Source organism: Mobula hypostoma, chromosome 12 (genome assembly GCF_963921235.1).
Source record: "Mobula hypostoma chromosome 12, sMobHyp1.1, whole genome shotgun sequence".
NCBI classification, from domain to species: Eukaryota; Metazoa; Chordata; class Chondrichthyes; order Myliobatiformes; family Myliobatidae; genus Mobula; species Mobula hypostoma.
Genome location: NC_086108.1, coordinates 75934398 through 75957930, shown reverse-complemented (window position 1 = coordinate 75957930; position 23533 = coordinate 75934398). Strand labels below are relative to the sequence as shown.

General features: G+C 39.4%; 2 protein-coding genes across 4 annotated transcripts in view; one reads left to right on the top strand and one right to left on the bottom strand.

Moving 5' to 3' along the window:
• The window catches only part of LOC134354929 (trichohyalin), an 88229-nt gene that overhangs the window by 40968 nt on the left and 23728 nt on the right, over positions 1-23533 (top strand). Inside the window, exons 11-12 of the mRNA XM_063064432.1 lie at positions 2467-2625; positions 9988-14385. Of these exons, the coding sequence (XP_062920502.1) occupies positions 2467-2625; positions 9988-10124 (296 nt within the window). The 3' untranslated portion in view covers positions 10125-14385. The remainder of the gene's footprint in view (positions 1-2466; positions 2626-9987; positions 14386-23533) is intronic.
• LOC134354928 (mucin-2-like) overlaps positions 14785-23533 on the bottom strand; it is a 72416-nt gene continuing 63667 nt past the window's right edge. For all 3 annotated transcript variants that reach the window (XM_063064430.1, XM_063064429.1, XM_063064431.1), the window contains exon 5: positions 14785-22562. In XM_063064430.1, the coding sequence (XP_062920500.1) occupies positions 22515-22562 (48 nt within the window). In that variant the 3' untranslated portion in view covers positions 14785-22514. The remainder of the gene's footprint in view (positions 22563-23533) is intronic.

The following is a 23533-nucleotide window of genomic DNA, read 5'->3' as shown; positions in this document are numbered from 1 at the left end:
TATTAGGACATGTTAGAAATAGTCAGGTGAGTCAGCAACTACAGCAAGACAGCATTAAAATGTTGGGTTTATGAGCTGGGCCCAACCTGATGCACATTTACAGCACTTTTATTTTTCTTTATTTCAGATTTGAGCTATTGGCTAAATTTAAAATAATGTCTGAGTTATTTAGAGACATCTAAGTTGTAAGTCAATTAAAAACAACTTTATAATTGAAAGTAACGGTAGCTGCCCCATTCGTATATTGCACATGCCCATGTTATAAAATACAATCATTAAATAGAAAATAGCATCAAGAATTAAAGCTGAGATTTTTAAAAAGTAGCTGCTGCATTTAAACCCTTATATTGCACATGCCCACGAATCGCATTTAGAGATTGTCCACAGTGCCCGTGGACTAGGGTGAGAGGGTTGCATTGTTCAGTTGCGTGACAGCCTTGTGGAAAAAGCTGTTTTCAATCTGGATGTCCCTGTAGAGATGTTTCTGTATCTCCGGCCGGATGGTGGAAATTGAGTCTATCACGATGTTGCAAGCCCAGCATAAACAGCGTGAGTTGTAGGTGGTTTCCATATGTGGTAGTTGTGTCCCACTGATGTTTTGTGCAGTCTTGATTACTTGTTAAAGGGCTTTTTGGTCAATCTTGTTGCAGCTAATGTACCATACTGTCATACAGTAGGTCAGTACGTTCTCAATTACACATCAATAAAGGTTTACCAGCAGCTTTTGGGGCCGATTTGCTCTCTTTAAACTCCTAAGATAATATAGGTGCTGCTGCTGAGCCTTCCATACTATCAAGGAGGTGTTGGTGGTCCACGAGAGCTCCTCTGTGATGTTCACTCCCAAGAACGTAAAACTGGAGACCCTTTCCACTATTTCAGCATTTATGAGTAGTGGAGCTTGTTAATACCTTGATTTCCCGAAGTCAATAATCATTTCTTTCTTTTTTTTATATTGAGGGAAAGGTTATGGTTATTACACCTCAGACAGTTTCTGCACCTCCTCCCTTTATGTTGCTTTGTTGTTATTTTTAATTAATCCAGTCACTGTGGTCTGCAGATTTAATGATGGAGTTGCTGGCATAGGCAGGGGTGCAGTAATGCATGAAAAGGGTGTAAATGAGTGGGCTCAGTGCACATACCTGCAACAGTATACTTGCCAAGTCTGCTGCCTGGCTGCGATTTGTAAGAAAGTCCAGAATCTGGTTGCAAATTGATGCATTAAGTCCCAGATTGGGTAGTTCTGTGGTCAGCTTGTTGGGAGTACGGTGCTGAAGGCAAAACTGTTATCAATAAAAAGCATTTTGGCATTGGTAGCCTTGTGCTCTAGGTGTTACAGTACAATGTGGAGAGTGTTAGCAATGGCATCCTCAGTTGATCTGTTTGCCCTGTAGGCAAACTGGTGCTGGTCCAGAGTAGCAGGGATGCGTTCTTATTGTAAGACATGTGTTCTTAATGTGGGACATAACCAGTCTCTCCAAACAGTTGACAGCTATGGGGGTGAGTGCAACTGGTCTGCTGTTAAGGCATGTTACCGCTGACTACTTTGGAATTGGTATGACAGTTGATGTTTTGAAGCATGCATGGACCATAGCAAGGGACAGAGAGGGGTTATAGATTTCATTAAAACCCTCTGCCTGCTGGTCAGTGCAGTGCCTGAGAACCCCCCTGGGTATGCCGTCTGGTCCAGCTGTTCTTCATGTTTTGATATTGTGGAGAGTACGTCTCAACTCTTGTGCTCTGTATCAGCGCTGTGTCCTCCTCAGTGTCAAGGCCTTCATCACTGGTTCTTTGGTGTCCCTGTCAAACCGAGCAAAAAAAGTTGTTTGTTCCTCAACTGGTGTGGCGTTGCTGTTTGCAGGGTGTACTCCACTTGGGTCCTGGATATGACTTTCTGATTACAATTCAGTGAACCTTGCGGCAGATGTGTTATAGTTTGGTTACGAGTTTAGATGTGCTCACAGTAGGCAAGGTTGCCAAATGCTACCATATACTGATGACTCATCCTGCATGAAAAGTGAACCAATATAAGAATGAAAAGAACCAAACACCATCTAGAAAGAGTTCAAATAGTCAGAATAAGAGCAGCTATCATTTATTTTCAATGAGGCTGATTAAAACAAAATCTCATCCAATTGCCAGATGCCACAATGTAAAGTTTATAATATATAAAATAATTGTATGTTATAATACATGAAGTATCTAGTATGGAGCTTAAGAATTCAGAGCAAAAAATTAAACTTGTAGTTTTCCCTTGGAAGCATAATCAATAGTATGTACAAGTGCAAAAATTCACAATGGGTTACTTTGCAAGACTGGATGCTGAATAGAATATAGGCTCAGAAAATGTTTAAAATGGGGATATCCTAACCCCACCCTCACCAAATCCACTGCAGCATCATCTTGACTTTACACATAGAGACATCTTAGATGTTCATAAATAGACTTTCATTTGTTATGTCATTTCAGATGCAAGAAGACGGCAGCAAATGAAAAAGAAACCAAAGACTGCGCCACTTAAAGATTCTGACTCCTACCTGAGTAGCACTCTCAGCTTGGCAGACATTAGCTCAGATGATGACTTTTCCCTGCTACAAAATCTTGTTTTAAGTACACCAGCCAGAAAAGGTAAAGTCTGGAAATCATTTGAGTGCAGATGCTGATTAGAAAATCCATTTGTGTTGTTACAGCCCATTAAATCTAGGCACAAACCTAAAATGTATTGTATTGTCCATCATGAATCTATTATACTTGATAGGGAGGAGGGAATAGGCAGAGGCTACTTTCCTTAAATAAAAATGCCAAATGGCAAGTTGATAGATAGCTTTTAAGCTTAGGAAAGGATTTGATAGCAGAATTTTCACTTGCTTTTCAGACCAGAACTAGACACTAATAACTTTTTAAGGCAGCTTACCTAGATACTGGTAAAAAGTGGATTTAAACAAAAGGAGCCAGGGAAGGTTGCTGTGGACATTAAAATTTTGGACCAAATAGCCTACTTCATCGTTGTGAAGTTGACAACCTTGTAAAGCATCGTAAGGACCATTATAGCAGCTAGGGAGAAGCAGACTAATGGCAACCATTTTATGATTAAGATCAAGCTCGGAGCAGAATAAGAAAACCTAAGATTTTAAGAAATAGGAGCAATGGTTCAATGGCCAAAATTGATTGGAAGGAAGCACTAACAAGCTACGAGCCCATGGTATTACAGGAAAGATTCTAGCATGGGTAAAGCAATGGCTGATTGGCAGAAGGTTAAGAGTGGGAATAAAAGGAGCCTTTTCTTGTTGGTTGCTGGTGACTGGTGGTGTTCCACAAGCAGCTTTTTGCATTATATGTCTGTAATTTGGATGACAGAATTGATGGCTTTGTGGCTAAGTTTGTGGACAATAAGAACATAGGTGGAAGGGCAGGTAATGTTGAGGAAGCAGGGAGGCTACAGAAGGAATTGGACAGATTAGGAGAATGGGTAAAGAAGTGGCAAATGGAATACGTCAGGAAGTGTATCGCCATGCACTTTGGTAAAAAAAATAAAAGCGTAGACTATTTTCTAAATTGTGAGAAAATTTTAAAAATCTGAGCTGCAAAGGATCTTGGGAGTTCTCGTGCAGGATACTCTTAAAGGTTAATTTGCAGGTTGAGTCGGGAGTGGGGAAGGCAAATATGATATCAGCATTCATTTTGAGAGGACTAGAATATAAAAGCAAAAATGTAATGTTGAGGCTTTATAAAATATTGATGATGTCTCACCTGGAGTACTGTGAGCAATTTTGGGCCCCTTATCTAAGGAAGGATGTGCTGACATTGGAGAGGGTTCAAAGGAGGTTGATGTAAATGATTCCAGGATTGAAAGGCTTATCATATGAGGAACATTTGCAGGCTCTGAGCCTGTACTCACTGGAACTAAGAAGAATGAGAGATGATCTCGTTGAAATCTATAAAGTGTGAAAGGCCTCGATAGAGTCGATATAGAGAGGATGTTTCCTATGGTGGAAGAGTCTAAAACCAGAGGACACAGCTTCAGAACGGAGGGACATTCATTTATAATGGAGATGAGGAGAAACTTCTTTAGCCAGGGAGTGGTGAATCTGTGGAATTCATTTCTACAGGCAACTGTGGAGGCCAAGACATTGGATATGTTTGAGGCAGGGGTTGCTAGAGTCTTGATTATTCCAGGCCTGCAGGGACATGGGGAAAAAGGCAGGATATTTGGGAACTGGAAAATGGAGGGGATCTGGATCAGTCATAATGAAATGGTGGAGCAGATGATGGGCCAAATGTTCATTCTGCCACTATCTTGTTAAGGAGCCTCACGTGTGGGACCTTGTCAGAGGCCTTCTGAAAAATCCAAATAAACAACATCCAATGACTCTCCTTGTCTACCCTGCCTGTTATTTCCTCAAATAATTCCAACAGGTTAGTCAGGCAAGACTTCTTCTTAAGGAAACCGTGCTGAATTTGGCCTATCCTATCATGCACCTCCAAGTACCCCAAAAGCTCATCCTTAATAATGGACTCAAGTATCATCCCAACATTTAAGTCAGGCTAACTGGCCAATGTTTTTCTTTCTTCTGCCTGCCTCTCTCCCTTCTTAAAGTGTGGAATGATATTTGCAATTTTCCATTCACCTGGCACCATTCCATAATCTAGTGATTCTTAAAAGATCATTACTAATGCTTCCACAATTTTTTCAGCTACCCTCTGGTCCAGGTGACTTACTGGCTTAGACCTTTCAGCTTCCCAAGCACCTCTCCTCATTTCTCCAGTGTCATTTTCTAGAGGTCCAGTATCCAGTCTCGCTTCTCCTTTACTCTTTATATATCTGGAAAAAAACATTTGGTATCCTCTTTTGTATTATGGGCCAACTTCCTCATATTTCATCTTTTCTCTATTTTACAGTTTATGCCCTCTGTTTTGCTTTTATGCTAGCCTTCACTTCCCTTGTTAGCCATGGTTGCCACATCCTCCATTTAGAATACTTTATATTTGGGGTGTATCTAACCTGTGCATTTGCTGCTCTGCCATCATTCCTGCTAGAATTCCTTTCAATCAACTTGGCCAGCTCCTCTCTCATGCCTCAAATTCCCTTTACTCCACTGTAATACTGATACAAAGAGAGGGCATATAGTAGAGCACAATTAGCAGGGTTAGAGGATTGGGAAGCTTTTAAAAAGCAACAGAAGGCAACCAAAATCAGAGGGAAAAGATGGCATGCAAAGGTAAGCTAGCCAATAATGTTAAAGAAGATACCAAAAGTTTCTTCAATGCATAAACAGAGGTGAAAGTAGACATCGGACTGCTGGAAAATGATGCTGGAGAAGTACTAATGAGGGACAAAGAAATGGCAAATGAACTGAATAAGTATTTTGCAACAGTCTTCTCTGGAAGACACTAGAAATGTGCCAGAAATTCAATAGTGTCAGAAGGCAGAAGTGACTGAAGTTGCCATTATCAATGAAAAAGTGCAACGTCTGAAGGTAGATAAGTCACCTGGTTCAGATGGTCTGCACCCCAAGGTTCTGAAAGAGGTGGCTGAAGAGATTGTGGAAGCATTAGTAATGATCTTTCAAGAATCACTAGATTCTGAAATGATTTTGGAGGTCTGGTGAATTGTAATATCACTCCACTCTTCAAGAAGAGAGTGAGGCAGAAGAAAAGAAATTATAAGCCAGTTAGTCTGACTCAGTGGTTGGGAAGATGTTGAAGTTAATTGTTGAGGTTGTGGCTTTGGGGTACTTGGAGGCACATGATAAAATAGGCCGAAGTCAGCATGCTTTCCTCAATTGGAAATCTTACCTGACAAATCTGTTGGAATTCTTTTAAGAAATAACAAGCAGGATAGACAGAGGAGAATTGGTGGATGTTGTGTATTCGGATTTTCAGAGGCTGCTGAACAAGATAAGAGCCTGTGGTATAGAACATAGAATAGTACAGCACAGTACAGGCCTTTCGGCCCACAATGTTGTGCCGATCCTTAAACCCTACCTCCCATATACTGCCCCCCACCTTAAATTCTCCATATACCTGTCTAGCAGTCTCTCAAATTTCACTAGTGTATCTGCCTCCACCACTGACTTGGGCAGTGCATTCCACGCACCAACCACTCTCTGAGTAAAAAACCTTCCTCTAATATCCCCCTTGAACTTCCCACCCCTTAAAGCCATGTCCTCTTGTACTGAGCAGTGGTGCCATGGGGAAGAAGTGCTGGCTGTCCACTCTATCTATTCCTCTTAATATCTTGTATACCTCTATCATTCTCTCTGGAGAGTAAAGCCCTAGCTACCTTAATCTCTAATAGGAAAGATATTAGCATGGATAGAAGATTGGCTGACTGGCAGGAGGCAAAAAGTGGGAATAAAGGGGGCCTAGTCTAGTTGGCTGTTGGTGACCTGTGGTGTTCTGCAGGAGTTGGTATGGTGACCATTTCTTATCGCGTTATAAGTGTCAATAATTTGGATGGCAGAATTGATGGCTTTTTGGCCAAGTTTATGTTGATACAAAGACAGGTGGAGGAGCAGGTAGTGTTGAGGAAGCAGGGAGGCTGCAGAAGGACTTGGACAGATTTGGAAAGTGGGAAAGAAGTGGCAGATGGAATACAGTAATGGAAAGTGTATGGTTATTTCCTTAGGTAGAAGAAATAAAAGTGTAAACTATTTTCTAAATGGAGGGAAAATTCTTAAATCTGAGGTGCAAAGGGATTTGGAAGTCCTCATGCAGATTCCCTAACAGTTAATTTGCAGGTTGAATCAGTAGTGAGGAAGGCAAATGCAATGTTTGCATTCATTTTGAGAGGACTAGAATATAAAAACAAGGATGTAGTGTTGAGGGTTTAAAAGGCACTGGTGAGGCCTCATTTGGAGCATTGAGAGTAGTTTGGGCTCCCTTAACTAAGAAACAGCCTGCTGACATGAAAGAAGAGGTTCACAAGAATGATTCCGGGAATGAAAGGATTAGTATATGAAGAGTGTTTGATGGCTCTGGGTCTGTACTCACTGGAATTCAGAAGAATGAGGGGACGATCTCATTGAAACCTATGGTGAAAGGCCTCAAGAGTGGGTGTGGAGAGGTTGTTTCTTATCATAGGGGACCTCAGAATAGAGGAATGTCCATTTAAAACATGGAGGAATTTATTTAGCCAGAGAGTGGTGAGTGTGAAATTTGTTGCCACAGATGGCCAACTCATGGGTAAATTTAAGGCAAAGGTTGATAGGTTCTTGATTAGTCAGTGCATGAAGGGTTATGGGGAGAAGGCAGGAAATTGGGGCTGAGAGGAAAATTGGATCAGCCATGATGAAATGGCAAAGCAGACTTGATGAGCCAAATGGCCTAATTCTGCTCCTATATCTTATGGTCTTACATCTAACATTATCTTTACCCTCTCAAGCTGCATGTTGAATTCTATCATATTATGATCACTGTTTCATAAGGTTCCTCAAGCTCCCTAATCGAATGTGGTTCATTACACAACATCCAATCCACAATTGCTTTCCCCCTAGAGGACTCAACCACAAGCTGCTCCAAACAGCCATCTCCTACACATTCAGCAGAGAAGGGTGAAGTTGGGCAGAGCGATAGTGATAGGAGACTTGATAGTTAGGGGTACAGACAGCAGATTCTGTGGCTGTGAAATAGAAGCCAGGATGGTGTGTTGCCTTCCAGGTGCTAGAGTCCAGGATTTCTCAGAACGGTTGGAAATGAGGGAAAAGGGGTCCTGCGCAGTGATTATAGGGAATTGGGGAAGAGGCTGCAAAGCAGAACCTCCAAAGTAGTAATCTTTGGATTGAAGTTTCAAAGTAAACTTTATTCTCAAAGTACATGTATATCACCATTTAAAACCCTGACATTCATTTTCCAGTGAGAATTCTCAACAAATCTGTTAGTTTAAAAAAAAAAGAAATCAAATCCTTAGAAAGAGAAGATATAGGATTGGAAGATTAGAATCCTTTTGGGTACAGTTCAGAAACTGCCAGGGTAAGAACAGCCTGATGGAAGTTATATACAGGCACCTGAACAGTAGCCAGGGTGTGGGATATAAATTAGAATGGGAGATAGAAAAGGCATGTGTTAAGGGCAATGTTACGATAGTCATGGGACAATTTCAATATGCAGGAAGATTGGGAAAAATCAGATTGATGCTGGATCACAAAATCTAAGGTAATATGGCTTAACTTTCTTTAAAAGCAGTGACCTGTAGAATAGTGGAATTTTAATCCAAATGAATAAAAATTTACTTTTTGATAGTTCCATGGTATTGGACACCAACGTCCATATTTCAAAAGCAAACAGCTGCAGCTACTGAACTTTGAAATAAAACATTTGAAGGAGAAGTGTTAACATTTCATTAAAACAAGAAAAAATTAACAGGTGAGAAAGGCAGGAAGGGTGGAGAGATCAAAAGAAAGATTATAATTCAAATACTCTGCTCCGTGTCCTATTGGAAACTCTGACTGTTTGAAATCTGGCTCACTAAGTAATGGCTGCCCTGCACCCTTCAGATTTGGTAGGGCCCTGGTTTCTAACCCCCTTTAAATTAAACTTTGTTTGCAGCAGCAGTTGATACAAATGGCAAGCAAATAAGGCTCACTGTGAATGCATCTATACCACACATTAATTGTACAGTGTTATCAGATAGGTTAGTCACTAAACAACTGGCTCTATGATACTTCATTGCTGTGGTTACAGTAAACCTGGCAGAATACTTGGAGTAAATTGTGATGAAATGCAGTGGATTCTGGTTAACTGGGACACATTGGAACCATAGCATTTTGGATCAATTAAGCAGTTGCCCCAATTTGACAAAGCTTCATGGAAATAGTTAAAAAGGTAAAGACGGTAAACTATCACCTAAGTAACAAATTATGTATTAAATGAAATACAGAACAAATGAGACCACTACCAAAACTACTACAGAGCTATAAAACTGTCTATTAGTTCCTAATAGTTATTGACAGGAATTAACACAGTATCTGTTGTTCTCTTGATTGTAAACAAACAAAATCAGTGTAGATAATGAAACACCTTCCTGTAATGCTATCGACGATTGCATCCTCCATATCTTCTTTTTCATCATAACATTCACGATGATTGTTGATAACTACAAATTCTTTGTACTGCCTAACTTGAAGTAGTGAAATCGTTCATTTTCACTCCCGGCCATTTCTGGCATCTCTCAGCCTGAAACCATATTAAGCAAAACAGTTCTGAATTATCTTGCTGCTTATTATGTGCCAACTATCAATGACAGAAGTCACTGCTTTTTGAACACAAACGCATACAAGTGACATTTTAAAACTGTTCACTCCAAGTTCTAATGGCCACACGCTGTGCACATGATTGACTCTAGTTAGAAACTTGGCAACAGTCTCCTGTTCCAATTAAGCAGTATAGTATCCCAGATAAATGAAGGGAACTCTAGATATTTTCTCCATTAGCTTTTACTCTAAGAGTTGTCCCAAATAAGCAGCTGCCTTGATTAACCAATGACTCAATTAACCTGCATCCACTGTGATCGAAATGACAGCCAGAGATTTCTTGTCCCAGGGACCACATGATGAGGTATACTGCAGTCGTTCTTCTAGGATTTAACAATAATTAGAAACAACATTGTCAATTTGTTTCTAAGCACTAACAAGATTTTGAAATTATGGTCATCACTATCTAACATTAGGTACTTCCTTGATTTCTTCCATTCCTAATAATGTAGTATAACTTGCCATCGAAAAGGTAGCATGATACCCATGCAAGTCACTTATTCACACAGCTAAAATTCTAGCCCGTCTGCTTTCTCTGCCAGCGGATAGAAGAGTAAGAAAACACAAGACTGATCAAACACCTTGATGGTTCTTTTTCACAAATAGATGGAAATCAGAAGAAATTGTTGTCAAGATGTCAGTGGGATTCTGCAGTACTTTCGCTACCAATTACTTCAGGAAGTGTACATGTTCAGCTAATGATTGCAGTTAATAAACTCACCGTTTTCTTCCATTGTAGATGGCAGATGCAGCTCCCCTTTGGGCATAAGGGAAGATGAAAGAGAACCAAAAATGTCTTCAGATGACGATGTCAGTGTGAACTTGGAAGGATTATCTGATAGTCCACCTGAATTAAATCTCAGTGATCTATCCTGATATTTGAAGTCTCCGGGAACTGGAAACCTGCAAGGAGGCATTACTGCAAAAATCTCTCAAAAGGATTTTCATACTCTCAAGATTTCTTCCCCTTAATCAAATTAATCCAGTTCAAAGGCTGGAGCTCAAACACCAGAAAATCTGCAGATGCTGGAAATTGTGTATGTTCCAAAGGCTGGAGTTATTATTCTTAATGCTGTGATACTTGAGGCAGACAAATCAATGTTTTGAGTTTATATTTATGCTACTGAAAGTATAATTAGTATTAGGATTTCAAGTCCTAGTCCATTTCTGATCACTTAAAGTTTGATGGTTAATGTTACTGTTCATGATTAAAATTGAAATCACTTAGATTTAAGAAATTGGTAGATGACAGTGGTATTGCACTCTAACAGTGATGCCCCATCCAATTCACTCTGAAGTGTGTGTGCTTCTTATAAGAGGCTATAAAATAGGCTCGTGGCATCGGAGTTTGGAGTTCAATTCTGGTGTTTTCTGCGTGTCCTCCCCATAGAATGTATACGCTTTCTCTAGCAGTGCTGGTCTGTGTGGCACAGAGCTGGAAGGGCCTATTCTGTGCTGCATCTCTGGATAAAGTAAATAAAATTCTCAGGCTACATTTACCTTCTGTGAAACTAAAACCAAAATATTGGATTTATTATAAAATCTGTCAGTTAACTTAAAAGGGGGCTGACGTGGCACCTTTTACAGAAATGTGAAATAACTGATTTATCCAAAAATTGCTTTAGTATTAATCCCACTTTTCTCCCACCAAATGCATACTATGGTGGACGAAAATGGGTAATTAATCATAGTTATTGAAATAATCTCTAGCTGCATTTCTCAATTATTTGTGCTTGCATATGGGCTACTGGTAAACCAAAGATATGATTCTGAATTAATAGTTGTGCACAAGGTTGATACGGAAAGCAGTTACTAAAAACGGGAAACACCCAGAAGAACTGTTTACAAGGAGATGAAATTGCACTATGGTTGTTTTATATGTAATTATTTGGAAATAATCTTGTTTTAAGATCCTGCTTACCCAATAGTAGAAACAAAATTAGAAACATCAGTTAAACATTAGTTCAACTATGACCTTACAGTGAGGAGAAAAGAACAGTTTTTGTAAACAGAAGTAAATACATTGTTAAACTAAATATCCAAATGTTTGTATATGTTTCATGGTTAAAAGGGCTTCACCCAGTGGTTCCAGAAAAAATAAAGCCATTGTCTATAAACCTTATGCATAGGGTATTTTTTCCCTATGCTTTGGCTTCATACCATTACTTTGATTAAAAATAATTTACAAATACAATGGCGTTTATCCATCTTGGTATAAAAACCACAATCCACCTACCCTAGATGTCTGCTGCCAATTTATCAAACTATGGGAATAACCATATGTCAAATTCAGATGTCTACCAAAAAGTAGCAAGTTCATGGAGGTGCAGACCCTCTTTATTGGGAAATAGCAGAGATAGGTTTCCTTTTTTAAAAAAAAGACTGCAGTCATCGGATCCAGACTTATACCTTGTCAGAATCGGGTTTATTATCAGACACGTCACAAATTTTGTTGTTTTGTGGCAGCAATATGATCCATTTCCAGCTGATGTCTGCTGTTGTGCAGTATTATATCTGTAACATCAAACCACCTGTCCCATAGGCTGTAACCTGCAGTTCTGCCAGCAACACCAGCATCACAACCAATTTAATACTTTGAAAGATCAGTACAGTCATTGCAGGTTAGAAGGTAACCACTCAAGCTGTACTGTTCACTAACCGAGCTGTTCTGATATCCTGCAGATCTTAGTTATACCGATAGTCTTCCCAGACTATCACCCTAGAACAGCAACACCATCTTAATGAAAGAGGCAGCATAGAATATTAACTTGTTCACTCCAAACTTCCCCATTCAGATTCAACTCTACCTCTTGTTCCCTCGGAGGTGAAGTCATTGAAAGAAAAATGAAATGACATCCAGCAGGACAAATGGAAAGTAAACTTAAATATTCACAGGTAAGCTCATAGAGCGTGTCAATGCAGAACAATGTTAGGAAATATAAGGCATAAAGCATTTGCTAAAGCATTGTTGCTCAGAACACTCCTATCCAGTGGGTACAAAAATCAAGTTCCCAACTCCACAATGGTGCATCCTGCTCCCTTTGAGTCTTCTAGTGAAGCAAAAGGTGCAACTGCTGGACCAGGTTAATTTTGTACCTTTCAATATCAGGCATTATGACTGGGTATGGAAGTTGTTAATCAAGAAATGGTTTTCCATAAAAATTACTTACAGGTAGCTAGATAGATTGGAAAAATTGTTAAATAATTGTTTGCTTTAGGTTTTAAGTACATTCAAAATAAAACATTGTTTAAAAGGATGTCCCTCTATGAATTTTGGAAACAGTACCATGTGTGCTTATATTGTGAAAGTATGATCTATTTTTTCCTAAAGGCAATCTTCTATATATAGAATATTGTAACAAGTGTGCTTTATAGTGTACATTTTAAATATTAGTTTACAAATCAGATTTTTTTAAAAATCATGACCAAAATAAATAATTTACATCTCTTAATCTCCCTCCAGGAGAATTAATTTCTGAGAACTTCATTTTTGTAGTAGTTTATCAGAGGTCATTGGATCATTTCCGTCCTTCAACTAGCTGAAAGACAGAAGGGCGTGCCCTTGGCCCTCATGGATGGAAGCAGAAGGCCATAAAGAACCCCAGGACTGAAGAATTCAGGAAAGGAAGATTTGATGTGCTGGTGTTAATTTTAATTTAGGCTTAAAATAGGACCAAGCCTGGTTGCTAAAGGAGGAGAGTTGGGCCTGTGGCTAAAATCTCCATTTTGTAAAAACCCAGAGCTACAGAAACACTGAGAAGCTCCAAAGATCTCATCCCTGGAAGAGGAAGGATCTTCACTTAGAAACTACATAGAAGATGGGTTACACCTGGGGACAACTTGCCCAGGACAGAGGATTGGCAAGCTGCTGTCAGCACCCTATGCCCCAGGGAGGGGTAATGGATTTAAGACAACAAAATGTGGTAAGAATAGAGGGTTGAGATTGTGTGAATCATGAAGGGCTGTTTTCTCAGGTTAGGGTGGAAGTGGTGAACCATCATGTTCAAACTATTATGAGAAAATAAAGAAAGATGTTCATGTATAGAACAGTTTACCATAATAGTTTAACCAGAGATCACTGACTTGCAACTGAATTAAAATTGCCATAAAATTATACTTCAGTGGAACAAAAGCACAGAAAGTTAAATATATTTGGACAGCTTCCGGGACAAAGCGTTCCCTGAGGCAGATTAAATATCATCTTTGTGCCACTTGTCTAGGCTGTTAAGCTGTGGAATAGGGTGACAAGCTTCATGTAATTAGGTAACAATCAAAAGGGAAGTAAGACAAGAAATTCTGGTTTTACTTTAAATCTGAATAAATGTGAAATCTTGACATTCATATCAGAAGGCGTGTATATTGATGAATGGATTATTTTCAAAAGGTTTGGACATTGAAAACAATGCAGCAGTTACCAAGCTAATCAGAAAACTGATTAATTTAAGAACAATTTAACCTGCAGAGCATTTGTATGTACAAACTAGACATTGAAAAAATATTTAAGTTTTAAATAGCAGCTGCATCAAAACTGAGAAACCAATCAACATTTTTGGACCTCTACTGAAAGGTTAAACACGAAACAACTCCCTGTACTATGCCCATAAAAACCATTCTCAACTCTCATTTACAGAAAAATACCAAGCCCTGCCCGTGTTTGTTTATTATATTGTAATTATCCATCAGCAGACTAGCATATTTCCGTGAAACCACCTGAACAGAAACAAATGCGGGTATTTAGATCCTGATTGTTATCGGACATCAAAAACATGATGTAATAGAAGAAAATCTAGAACCTAGTACATTCTTTACAGCAATGCTTCCCGTTCCCAAGGGCACTGCCTCAAAGACGAGCATGCCCTTTGGGGTTTTGAGGCTTTTCAGCCCTATGCCATTGCGGAGAAAATGGAACATCAGATCAGCTGTCGGGGGCTCTGTACTCAGATTGCCCCCCTCTCAGTGGGAAGAGTTTGTTGCCGATTCTCGAGTCGGAGAACTTGGAAAAAGTGACGCAGCAGACTTTGAACACCGTAAATCAGCAAGTTCTTTTGTCTGTCTCCCCTCTTGCTGAGTGATCCCTCGCTGCCCCTTTGAGGGGGAGAGGGAGACAGAGAGAACCTGTGGCATGTCAAATTAACGGGTGAGCGATTCGTTTTTGTTGTACTGCAGAGATTTTGCTATTACTTGCTTTGGGGATGGATGGTGCTTTTTTGGCTGAAGTAAGTGGGGGAAGGTCGATGCTTTGCTGCTGGTGTGTGTGTGGGGGGGAATAGGGGTTCTAACAATTTTACTGTCACTCATTATTTAGGGCACGCTTTGTTTTCATGCATGTCTGTGACAAACAAGAATTTCAGCTGTTTAAATGAACCAAGATGAAATTTCAGTGAATACGATTTATCGATCCTTGCACCACTTCTGCTCAGTTGAGCTGTTCCCTTGATTAGATCCTTTTCAAATGGGGGGGGGGCGGAATCATTTAATTTCTTTCCCAGATTCCATATGAAGGGCAGTTTGCCAACCCATTACACCTCAGCCTCAAAGCAAGTAACTTATGAATGAATTCACACAAGTTGAAGGGAAAATCAATTTAATAAAAGAAAAAGACAATCGTATAAAATTAACATTCAGAACATTTCCTACTTATTGCCATAAACAAACATTCCATAGGAAACTAAAATTACACAAATGTTTGCAGCAGTTTTCTGCACAACTTTGATCATTTGAAGACAATCCAAATAGTGCAACTGTTTCCACTCAAATTTAGAAGTATACTTTTTACACAATCAGATGCAAATCACAGGGAAGGTTGTCAATGATCAACTTTCTCTAAGTCTCACTTGCTAACAAGTAAAATTTCACAAAAAATGACAAATTAGCAATATCAACAGGCTGATACATTGTCAGTAGGGGTGCAATGTCTACTAATGAGATACATGCTGCTTCAATTCTGCACATTACAATTCCTTGCACTATTTTGGAATTTTCCCTTGGAGCCCTAAATCTTTACCTAATAACCAAATATAACTTAAAATGCAAATATCTAGGCCATACTCTTATCTTAAAAGTACTGTTATGTTACTACATACAAGTATCCTAAAACTTAAATTTCAACTAACATGTAGCAAACTGAAATTTTTCTTCAATAATTGTACAGGATGTCTGCTCAAGGCAAAAGAAATAACCATGTTTTTTTCTCCTCATTAAAAACTGCATTTTTCATCATTATCCAGTTAAAAATGTAATATTGAAATGTGCATGTTTTGCAAGATCTCTTCATTTCAAGATTGGTCTGTCATAGTTAATATTATGTTATTTTTGCTCAGCCCTTGTTATATCTGTTGAATACTTAAGGTCAATGGAAAAACACATATTGGTAACAAAGGGTAGCTGGAGAGCAGATCATGAGATGGTCAACAGTTTATAACATGAACTAAATTATAAGTAAAATCAAAAATACAGTTGTAACATCACTGATCTGTTTATTATTTTAAACATTTTAGTCTTTTGAGCAGTTCTGTGAGGCTAGCAATTTTTTTCCCCCCAAAGATGTTAAGGTTCCATAAAATACTAGTTTTTAAAACTGCAGCCTTTTCTCCACTGGAGAGATTTCAGAAGGACAAATGCCGCAATTTTAAGAACTAATATATTATGGAACATGAACATTTTTTGTAAAACATGTTATTACCATTCTTTAAGATACAGAGTACTCAAGCCCATGATCACTCGGTTTGGAAAAAGTGTGTTCTCTCCAAAACAGACACATCTAAATGTTTGCATAAGCCACTACTTTGGAATAAAGCAGCTAATTATTCAGTTTCTTCCGTAATGAAATCAGTCAATGCGGAATGTTAACTATTACAAGAACAAAAACAATGACTCCATAAACCTTTCATAGCAAACATTTCCATGACTAAATGCAGAGCATGAAAGAATAACTCCAAATATCTGGTGTGAAATTTCGTTTTACTACCCCAAATCCACGGCCAGTCGGTGAGCTCCCGGGAACCATTGCCTTAAGAACGTATTATGTAAATATTGCTAGATGTTCACTTTCTCTATCTTAATGAACATCTTCTTTAACACAGAAATTTTTGAGCAATGTTCTTCCCTCTAATAGGTTGCAAAACTTAGAAGGTTTCAGTACTTTTATGGTTTTCATACAAGTAGTTTCAGGCTTGTTCTGCATTGGTTCATGGACTTGAATAGTCTCTTTTTGCTGGTCAAATTCTAGATGTGACCTGGCATAGCATTTAATACCTTCAAAACTGTAGATATTATTCTGAACCCAAAAGACTTGGTAATACTACTTCAGGGTATTGTCTCTTGAACAGCTACATCTCTTAAGTTTTCCCATCAGCTTCCCCACTTTTGTTGTTTCCTCTAATTACAAAACCTCAAATTTAAAAGATTATCTGGAGATTACCAAGATTGCAAGCATGTCTTGCAAATTCAAGGAAAATGCTAGAAGCCTGTCCATTCAGAATCCAACAGATAATTTTTCTAGCTTCTTGAAATTGTTACTTTGATAAATTAATATCTCTTTAGCAGAATTATTCATACCTTTATTATGTTTCAGTTGATGGTTAGACAAGGCAATGATTTAAAATTGGAGACATTGAAAAAGTAACAAATGTTTTACCCAACTCATACATATCTAACTTTGAAACCTGCAGAACAATTCTAATATATCATTCAATTTAAGGTGTTAATATTTAAAGAAGGAATAATTTAGTTTTGTGTGAATTTGATTTTATTTACAACTTAATGAACAAAAGAACAGCATGAAAATATTTCCATCCTTTCTCTATTCCCCATTGCTATGAATACAGAAGTCCACCAGGGGGCACTTGTGCAATACGTTCAGAATTATGATCAAAGGAACATAGCAATTAACAGTAGACAAAAGAAAATTAGAAATCTTGGAATTGGGAGCAAAGAAACAAGTGCTAGAAGACCTCAGCAGGTCAGGTAGCATCTACCACCTAATACATCTTGACCTCTCCCCACACCAACACCCCCACCCCGCAACTCTCCGCAGGGATCATTCCCTCCACGATTCCTTTTGTCCATTCAGCTCTCCCCAGTAAACTCCTTTCTGGCACTTATCCATGCAAGTGCCAGAAGTGCTACACCTGCCCATTCACTTCGTCCCTCATCTCCTTTCAGGGCCCCAAACAATCCTTCACCTGGGAATCTGTTGGGTTTGTTTACTGTATCCAGTGGCCCTGATGTAGACTGGGGGACTGCTACGTTGAGCACCTCCACTCCACCCACAAAAATCAGGATTTCCCAGTAGCCAACCATTTTAATTCCTATCCCCATTCCGACATGTCAGTCCATGGCCTCGTCTTCTGCCACAATGAGGCCACTCTCAGGTTGGAGGAACAACACTTCATTTTCCATCTAGGTAGTCACCAACCTGATGGCATGAACACAGATCTCTCCAACTTAGAGTAATTCCACCCCCACTTCAATTCCCCATTCTGGCCGCTTACCTCTTCTCCGCAGCTGCCCATCAACACCCCCCCCCCCCACACACACACTCCAGTGCTCCTCCTCCCATCAGATTTCTCCTTCAGTCCTTTACACCTTTTCCAACAATCACCTCCCAACTTGTCCTCCTTCCCCTCTCCCACCTTATTCTATCTCCAGCCCCCCCCCCAGTTCTAATGAAGGGTCTCTGCCCGAAATATTGACTGTTTCTGCCAGCATTTTATTTTGCAACCACATACTTCATTTTATGTACTTAACCAACTCCTTAGATTTCAAAAATGATATTTCACTAAGATTTAAAATTTAAAAACAATAATCAAGGCTCAGGCTTTTATATAATACTGTTTGAAAATGAAATGTCTGATGGAGTAATATGCAATTCTTCCTCATCCTTTCACATTACAAGTAATATAAGATTGTAGACCAGTGAAAGCAAGGCTAGCACTGCTGACGTTGTCAAAAGCAGAAACTAAATCAGCCCTGCAGCTGATAACTGCAACCAGCCAGCAAAATAGGCAATATAGTGCCTCTTCTTGACAAAACAGTGGAACAATGCATCTAGATGCTTACTTACAGACAAAAATGCAAAGGTTCACAGAGTACATCACTGGCCTTTATATCAATGGATATGGAATATTAAAAAGCTTGTCTCAACAGCAGAATACTCAAATCCAATCGTGTTAAGTGTAGAGAAAGTTTCTACTGGTGGGTGAATCCATACTGAAGAGTCCTTTGTGCTTTAAATTACTCAAATACCAGCATGAAAAAGAGACATTTTCATGTCCAATCTCACACCTGTCCAACATGACATCCTCCTCTTCAAAATCAAGCCATGGATGTTTCTGAAGATTGGTGCCATTACCCCAAAATTCCAAAAAGTTTGAAAAGAAAGCAGGTAAAGCAAGCTAGGGATATGAGTCAACCACAATCCTACTCAAAGGCACAACAGGCTTGTGGAAATCAGTATCGTTCCCTTCAACCTGTTGACTCACAGGAGTTTGCTCAGTTGTGTTAAGCACCATCAGCTGAAGATCAAGATGACCGTAAAGCAGAAGGATACCGAATGAAAGTCAGGGAGTATTTCCATCAAAAAAAGACTGGAAGCACTGCAGTGAGAAATCCAACTTTTACAAACCATTCAACACTTGAACCATCTCCATGATAACACTCAGCACCTCCATGTGAACAACAGTGCAGAACCCTTTGACTGTTTTATTACTCAATTCACTAATAAACTTACCAAAGGAAAAGTGGCATCTTTTAAAATCTACTGTTTGTAAATACTTTGTCTACAAAAGTTATTACCATCACAGCCTTAAAGCTAACCTTGCACATACAAATGAAAAACTGCCTGAAATTAATTTTGTAGCCAGTGCCCAAATAATTAAGATTCAATTTCAATTGATCTGTGCAAGGGCAACAAAAAAATGCAAACTAACACTGCATATTTAAAAGGATGCACACACGAATACTCCTATTTGAGAAGGAAAAGTAACACAAGCAAGGCCAATTCAAAAGAACCTGAAAAATTCAATGTGCATTGAGCAGTTCCACATTAAACAAGAATGATCACTTGGTTCTTCCCACCCTCCAAAAACTCAACAAAAAGTTAGACATCTGAGCCTAACAAAATTAACACAATTTAGAATATACTTTCAAATCACTTCCCTTACACAAAGGTCTTAAGTAGAAACTGCACCATAGAAACTACTCACTCAGAATTGCAGCATTATATGTCGTCACTGAATCAACAGTTCATGTAGCATTTCAATCTAAGAAAATGTTCTTCACAATATATCTTTAGCAGTAACAGAAGAAAGAAATCTTTATAACTCAATACAAGTATAATTAAATTGTTCACTTTGCTGAATCTGGACAATGACTTAAGCACAATCTAATAATATTTAAGCTACAGCAAATAGGGGAACATTGACTGATACAATTTATACCATTGGTCCCATTTCACACTAGCTGCTATTAAGAACAGGGTGATTTAGTAAATTGTGTTGCAAAACCTGCATGTGATAATATTATCAAAAGCCCAGGGGTTAAAACAAAAAATAATTCTCTCCAAAATCCTAACAGAAAGTACAATTCAGAATAATTTGCTCATAAAATAAACATCTTCAATAATCGGGGGGAGGGGGAGAGGGGAAAATGCCCAAACAGCCCAAAACTTCCATCCTGTTCCGGGGCTCCAGCCATCAGAGTGACCACCCCAAGGCTCGAGCTGAGAACATGACTACTGGCCCACCCTACAAGGAGACTGAAATGCAGTGCTCTACTTTTGCAGGGAGGAAAAAGTTTACTATCCTAATCACTTCTCACGGCCATTTACTTTCTCCAAGTCACTCATAAATATTTTTAACATAAAAGCAAGCTGTTCACACCTTGGTCAGAAAGCAGACATTTCCCCTCCATGCATCAGGAAGCAGGCACTTTATTTTCCTGTCCACCCTCAATGACAATTGAACTTCAGGTTCCTGTGCTTGCCACGTCTGTCAATAAAATCCAACAAGGAGGCCAATATAGCAATGATAATTCATGATTAACTTACATCCCAATGGGTTTGGACCAGCTACTGCAGAGAGCTTTTTGAAACTGCAGTTAGTACGGGGGGGGGAAAAAACCCATTCACATAGGAAAGTGTCAGCAACTTTAAATTCCCCAGTGCTATCATTCCAAAGGATCTGTCCTGCGCTCAGCACATAGGTGCCATTATTAAGAAAGCACAGCAGCACCTCCACTTCCTTAGAAATTTGCAAAGATCTGGCATGGCACCTAAAACTTTAACAAACTTTGATAGATGTGTGATGTTGACTGGTTGCATCACAGCCTGGTATGGAAACACCCACACCCTCAAAATGAATATCCTACAAAAATAATGGATATCGACCATTGAGCACTGTTGCAAGAAAGCAGCATCCATCAAAGACGCCCACCATCCAGGCAATGCTCTGTTCTTGCTGCTGCCATCAGAAAGGTGGTACAGGAGCCTCAGGACTCAAACCATCAGGTTCAGGAACTGTTATTACTCTCAACCATCAGGTTCTTGAAACAGAGGGGAGAACCTATGGACTCACTCTCGAGGACTTCTCATCTTATGTTCTTGGATTGACTGTATACGTCCGCAAGAAAACAAACTGTAAAGCTGTATATGGTGACATACGTGTACTTTGATAATAAATTTACTTTGAACATAACACTCTACACTAGTGTTATACAGTAACAGACCAATTCTCACCAGTATTATACCATTAGACAATTAAACCAGTGCCCATCAGTACTGTACCATGTAATACTGTAATAGATACCAACACTGCATCCTGCTATACAGTAGCAGACTTGCCCACTCGTACTGTACCCTAGTGTTGTAACAGATCTGTCTACCACTGTATCATGTTATACAGTAACTACACCATCCCCAATATTGTACTGTTACAAAAAACCCATCCCCAACATTCCACCCTAATGTTGTGCAGTAACAGACCTATCCCTATGAGTACTGCACCCTGATATACAGCGAGATCTGTCTTCAATAGTATAATAGATTTGGGTCTATAACTAGATATGGAGTGGACGGAAGGGGGAAGTTGTGTTCCATAGTTGATCAGAAAACAAAACCTCCACAACATTCTTCATATACTACAGACTCACAGCACTGGTTTTGAAAATCAGAGTTGCCACATTTTTTTTAAAATTGGAGTTGTCCTAAAAGTTCCCCACAAACTGCTGGGAAGCCTACAACAGGGTCACCGGTTATGGGATAGAAGCAAACTTAGCCAAGGTGTGGGCCACGTGGTGCCAATTCCATGGTCTGTCTGTAATCAGCAACCAGCAATGCCGTGTTTCTCAGTTGTAATGGCAAACTAGAAGTCAGATACCCATTTGCAAGTTTAGAATTTAATAATCAAAAGGCTTGGATTCTGCTAAATTCAGAAAATTCTCATTCCCAGCATTTGTTTTATTTTCCTTTAGAGATACAGCAAGGAACAGGCCTTTCGGCCCACCACGCTATGTTGCCCAGATTTAACCCTATCCTAATCACGGGGCAACTTATAATGACCAATTAACCTACTACCTGGTATGTCTTTGGACTGTGGGAGGAAACCGAAAGACTTCGGAAGAAACCCATGCATGCGCATGTGGGAAAAATGTACAAACTTTCTTACAGATAACGCCAGAATTGAACTCCAATCTTCGACACCGAGCTGCATTAACATCATGTTAACCGCTACACTACCACAGCATGCGGGGGGAAAAAAACCATAAGTACTGGAACTTAAAACATCCATTTACCAATTCCATAAATACTGCAAGTTCTGAAACCTATCGATATAGGTTCAAGAAATACGCTTAGGACATCAGAAACTAACAGTGATACCTGTCGAGGAATGTTGGATACTAGCTCCTTTGGGTTATGTTTGAACATCTGTAATACCTTCTACAAGATGTGTTTGGTGCAGAGAGAAAGGTTCTCATTTTTTGGTCTACTAATAAGTTAAAAAGTTGCCAGTTGCTTTAAGTGTGTTTGAATAAATAGGATAATGTTTAAAACTCTATGGATAGCAAATGAAATACTTTGGGGACAGGATAACATCAATTTTGACCAATGTTCAACCCCAGCTGAGCCACAAGTTAAAGAAAACAAAAAGATACGTTTGAATGCAAGTTTAGCTCACACTAAAAATGTTACAGTCCTCAATGTCCCAGCCAACAATACTTCAAAACACAATAGTTGCACTGTTGATGAGATCTCATTTTGACAGCAGATTGTTAGTAGCTGTAGAGGGACAATGGTGTGTCTTCTTCCATCATGTCATCCTAGAAAGGCAAGAAAGTATTAGATTAGAAAACAAAAAGACCCTTCCTCCCATTTAAGAAATACTTCACTTTCAGGAACTCTTTCACTTCATGCACCATCCTTTGTGCTAGTTACCAAATGGCTACTTGGAGACAGCACACCCTGTAACTAATTCACCATAGAATCACCACGGCACAGAAGATGAGCCTATGCTAACCATCAAGGTCCTACAGAGTATACACTAATCTCCTCACATTTAAATAAACTCACCCCACATTGCACCATTCACCTACACAACGACTAATTAACCTGTCTGGATTTTCTATAATGAGAGAATATCAGAATATGGATGAAAGAAAAATGGAAGGCTATGTGGGAGAGAAGGGATAGATTGATCTTGGAGTAGGTTAAAAGGTCAACACAGCATTATGGGCCAAAAGGCCTGTGCTGTGCTAGATAGTTCTTATGTTCTATGATGCCCAAGGAGAACGTACAAACTTCACACATACACACCAGAAAGGACTGAACCCAGGATGCCAGAGCAGTGAGGTAGCATCACCACTAGCTGTACTATTGCCTTCAGCATTTCTCCCATGGCACAGTGGAGACATTCTATCTGAATGTCTTATTAGCACAAAAATCTATCAAATGATCTGCATCTGGCGGGGTGGAGATACATCTCTACCAAATGGGGGTGCAAGGCGCTCCTTACCTCCACTGGTCTGCTGGCCACCCTTGGGCAAGGTGTAGCACCTTGATCAGGGTTACATGGAGCCACGGGAAATGGTCGTATGAGTAGTTGGTGCATATTACAGGTCCCGATTATGCAACCACTGACTCCAGGCAAACTATCTCTGAAGAGTATGTTAATGGCTGGGTACACCCATCTTGTAAACACACTGACCAGAAGAAGCCAATGGCAAACCACTTCTGTAGAAAAGTTTACCAAGAATAATCATGGTCATTGGAAGACCACGATCACCCATGTGAT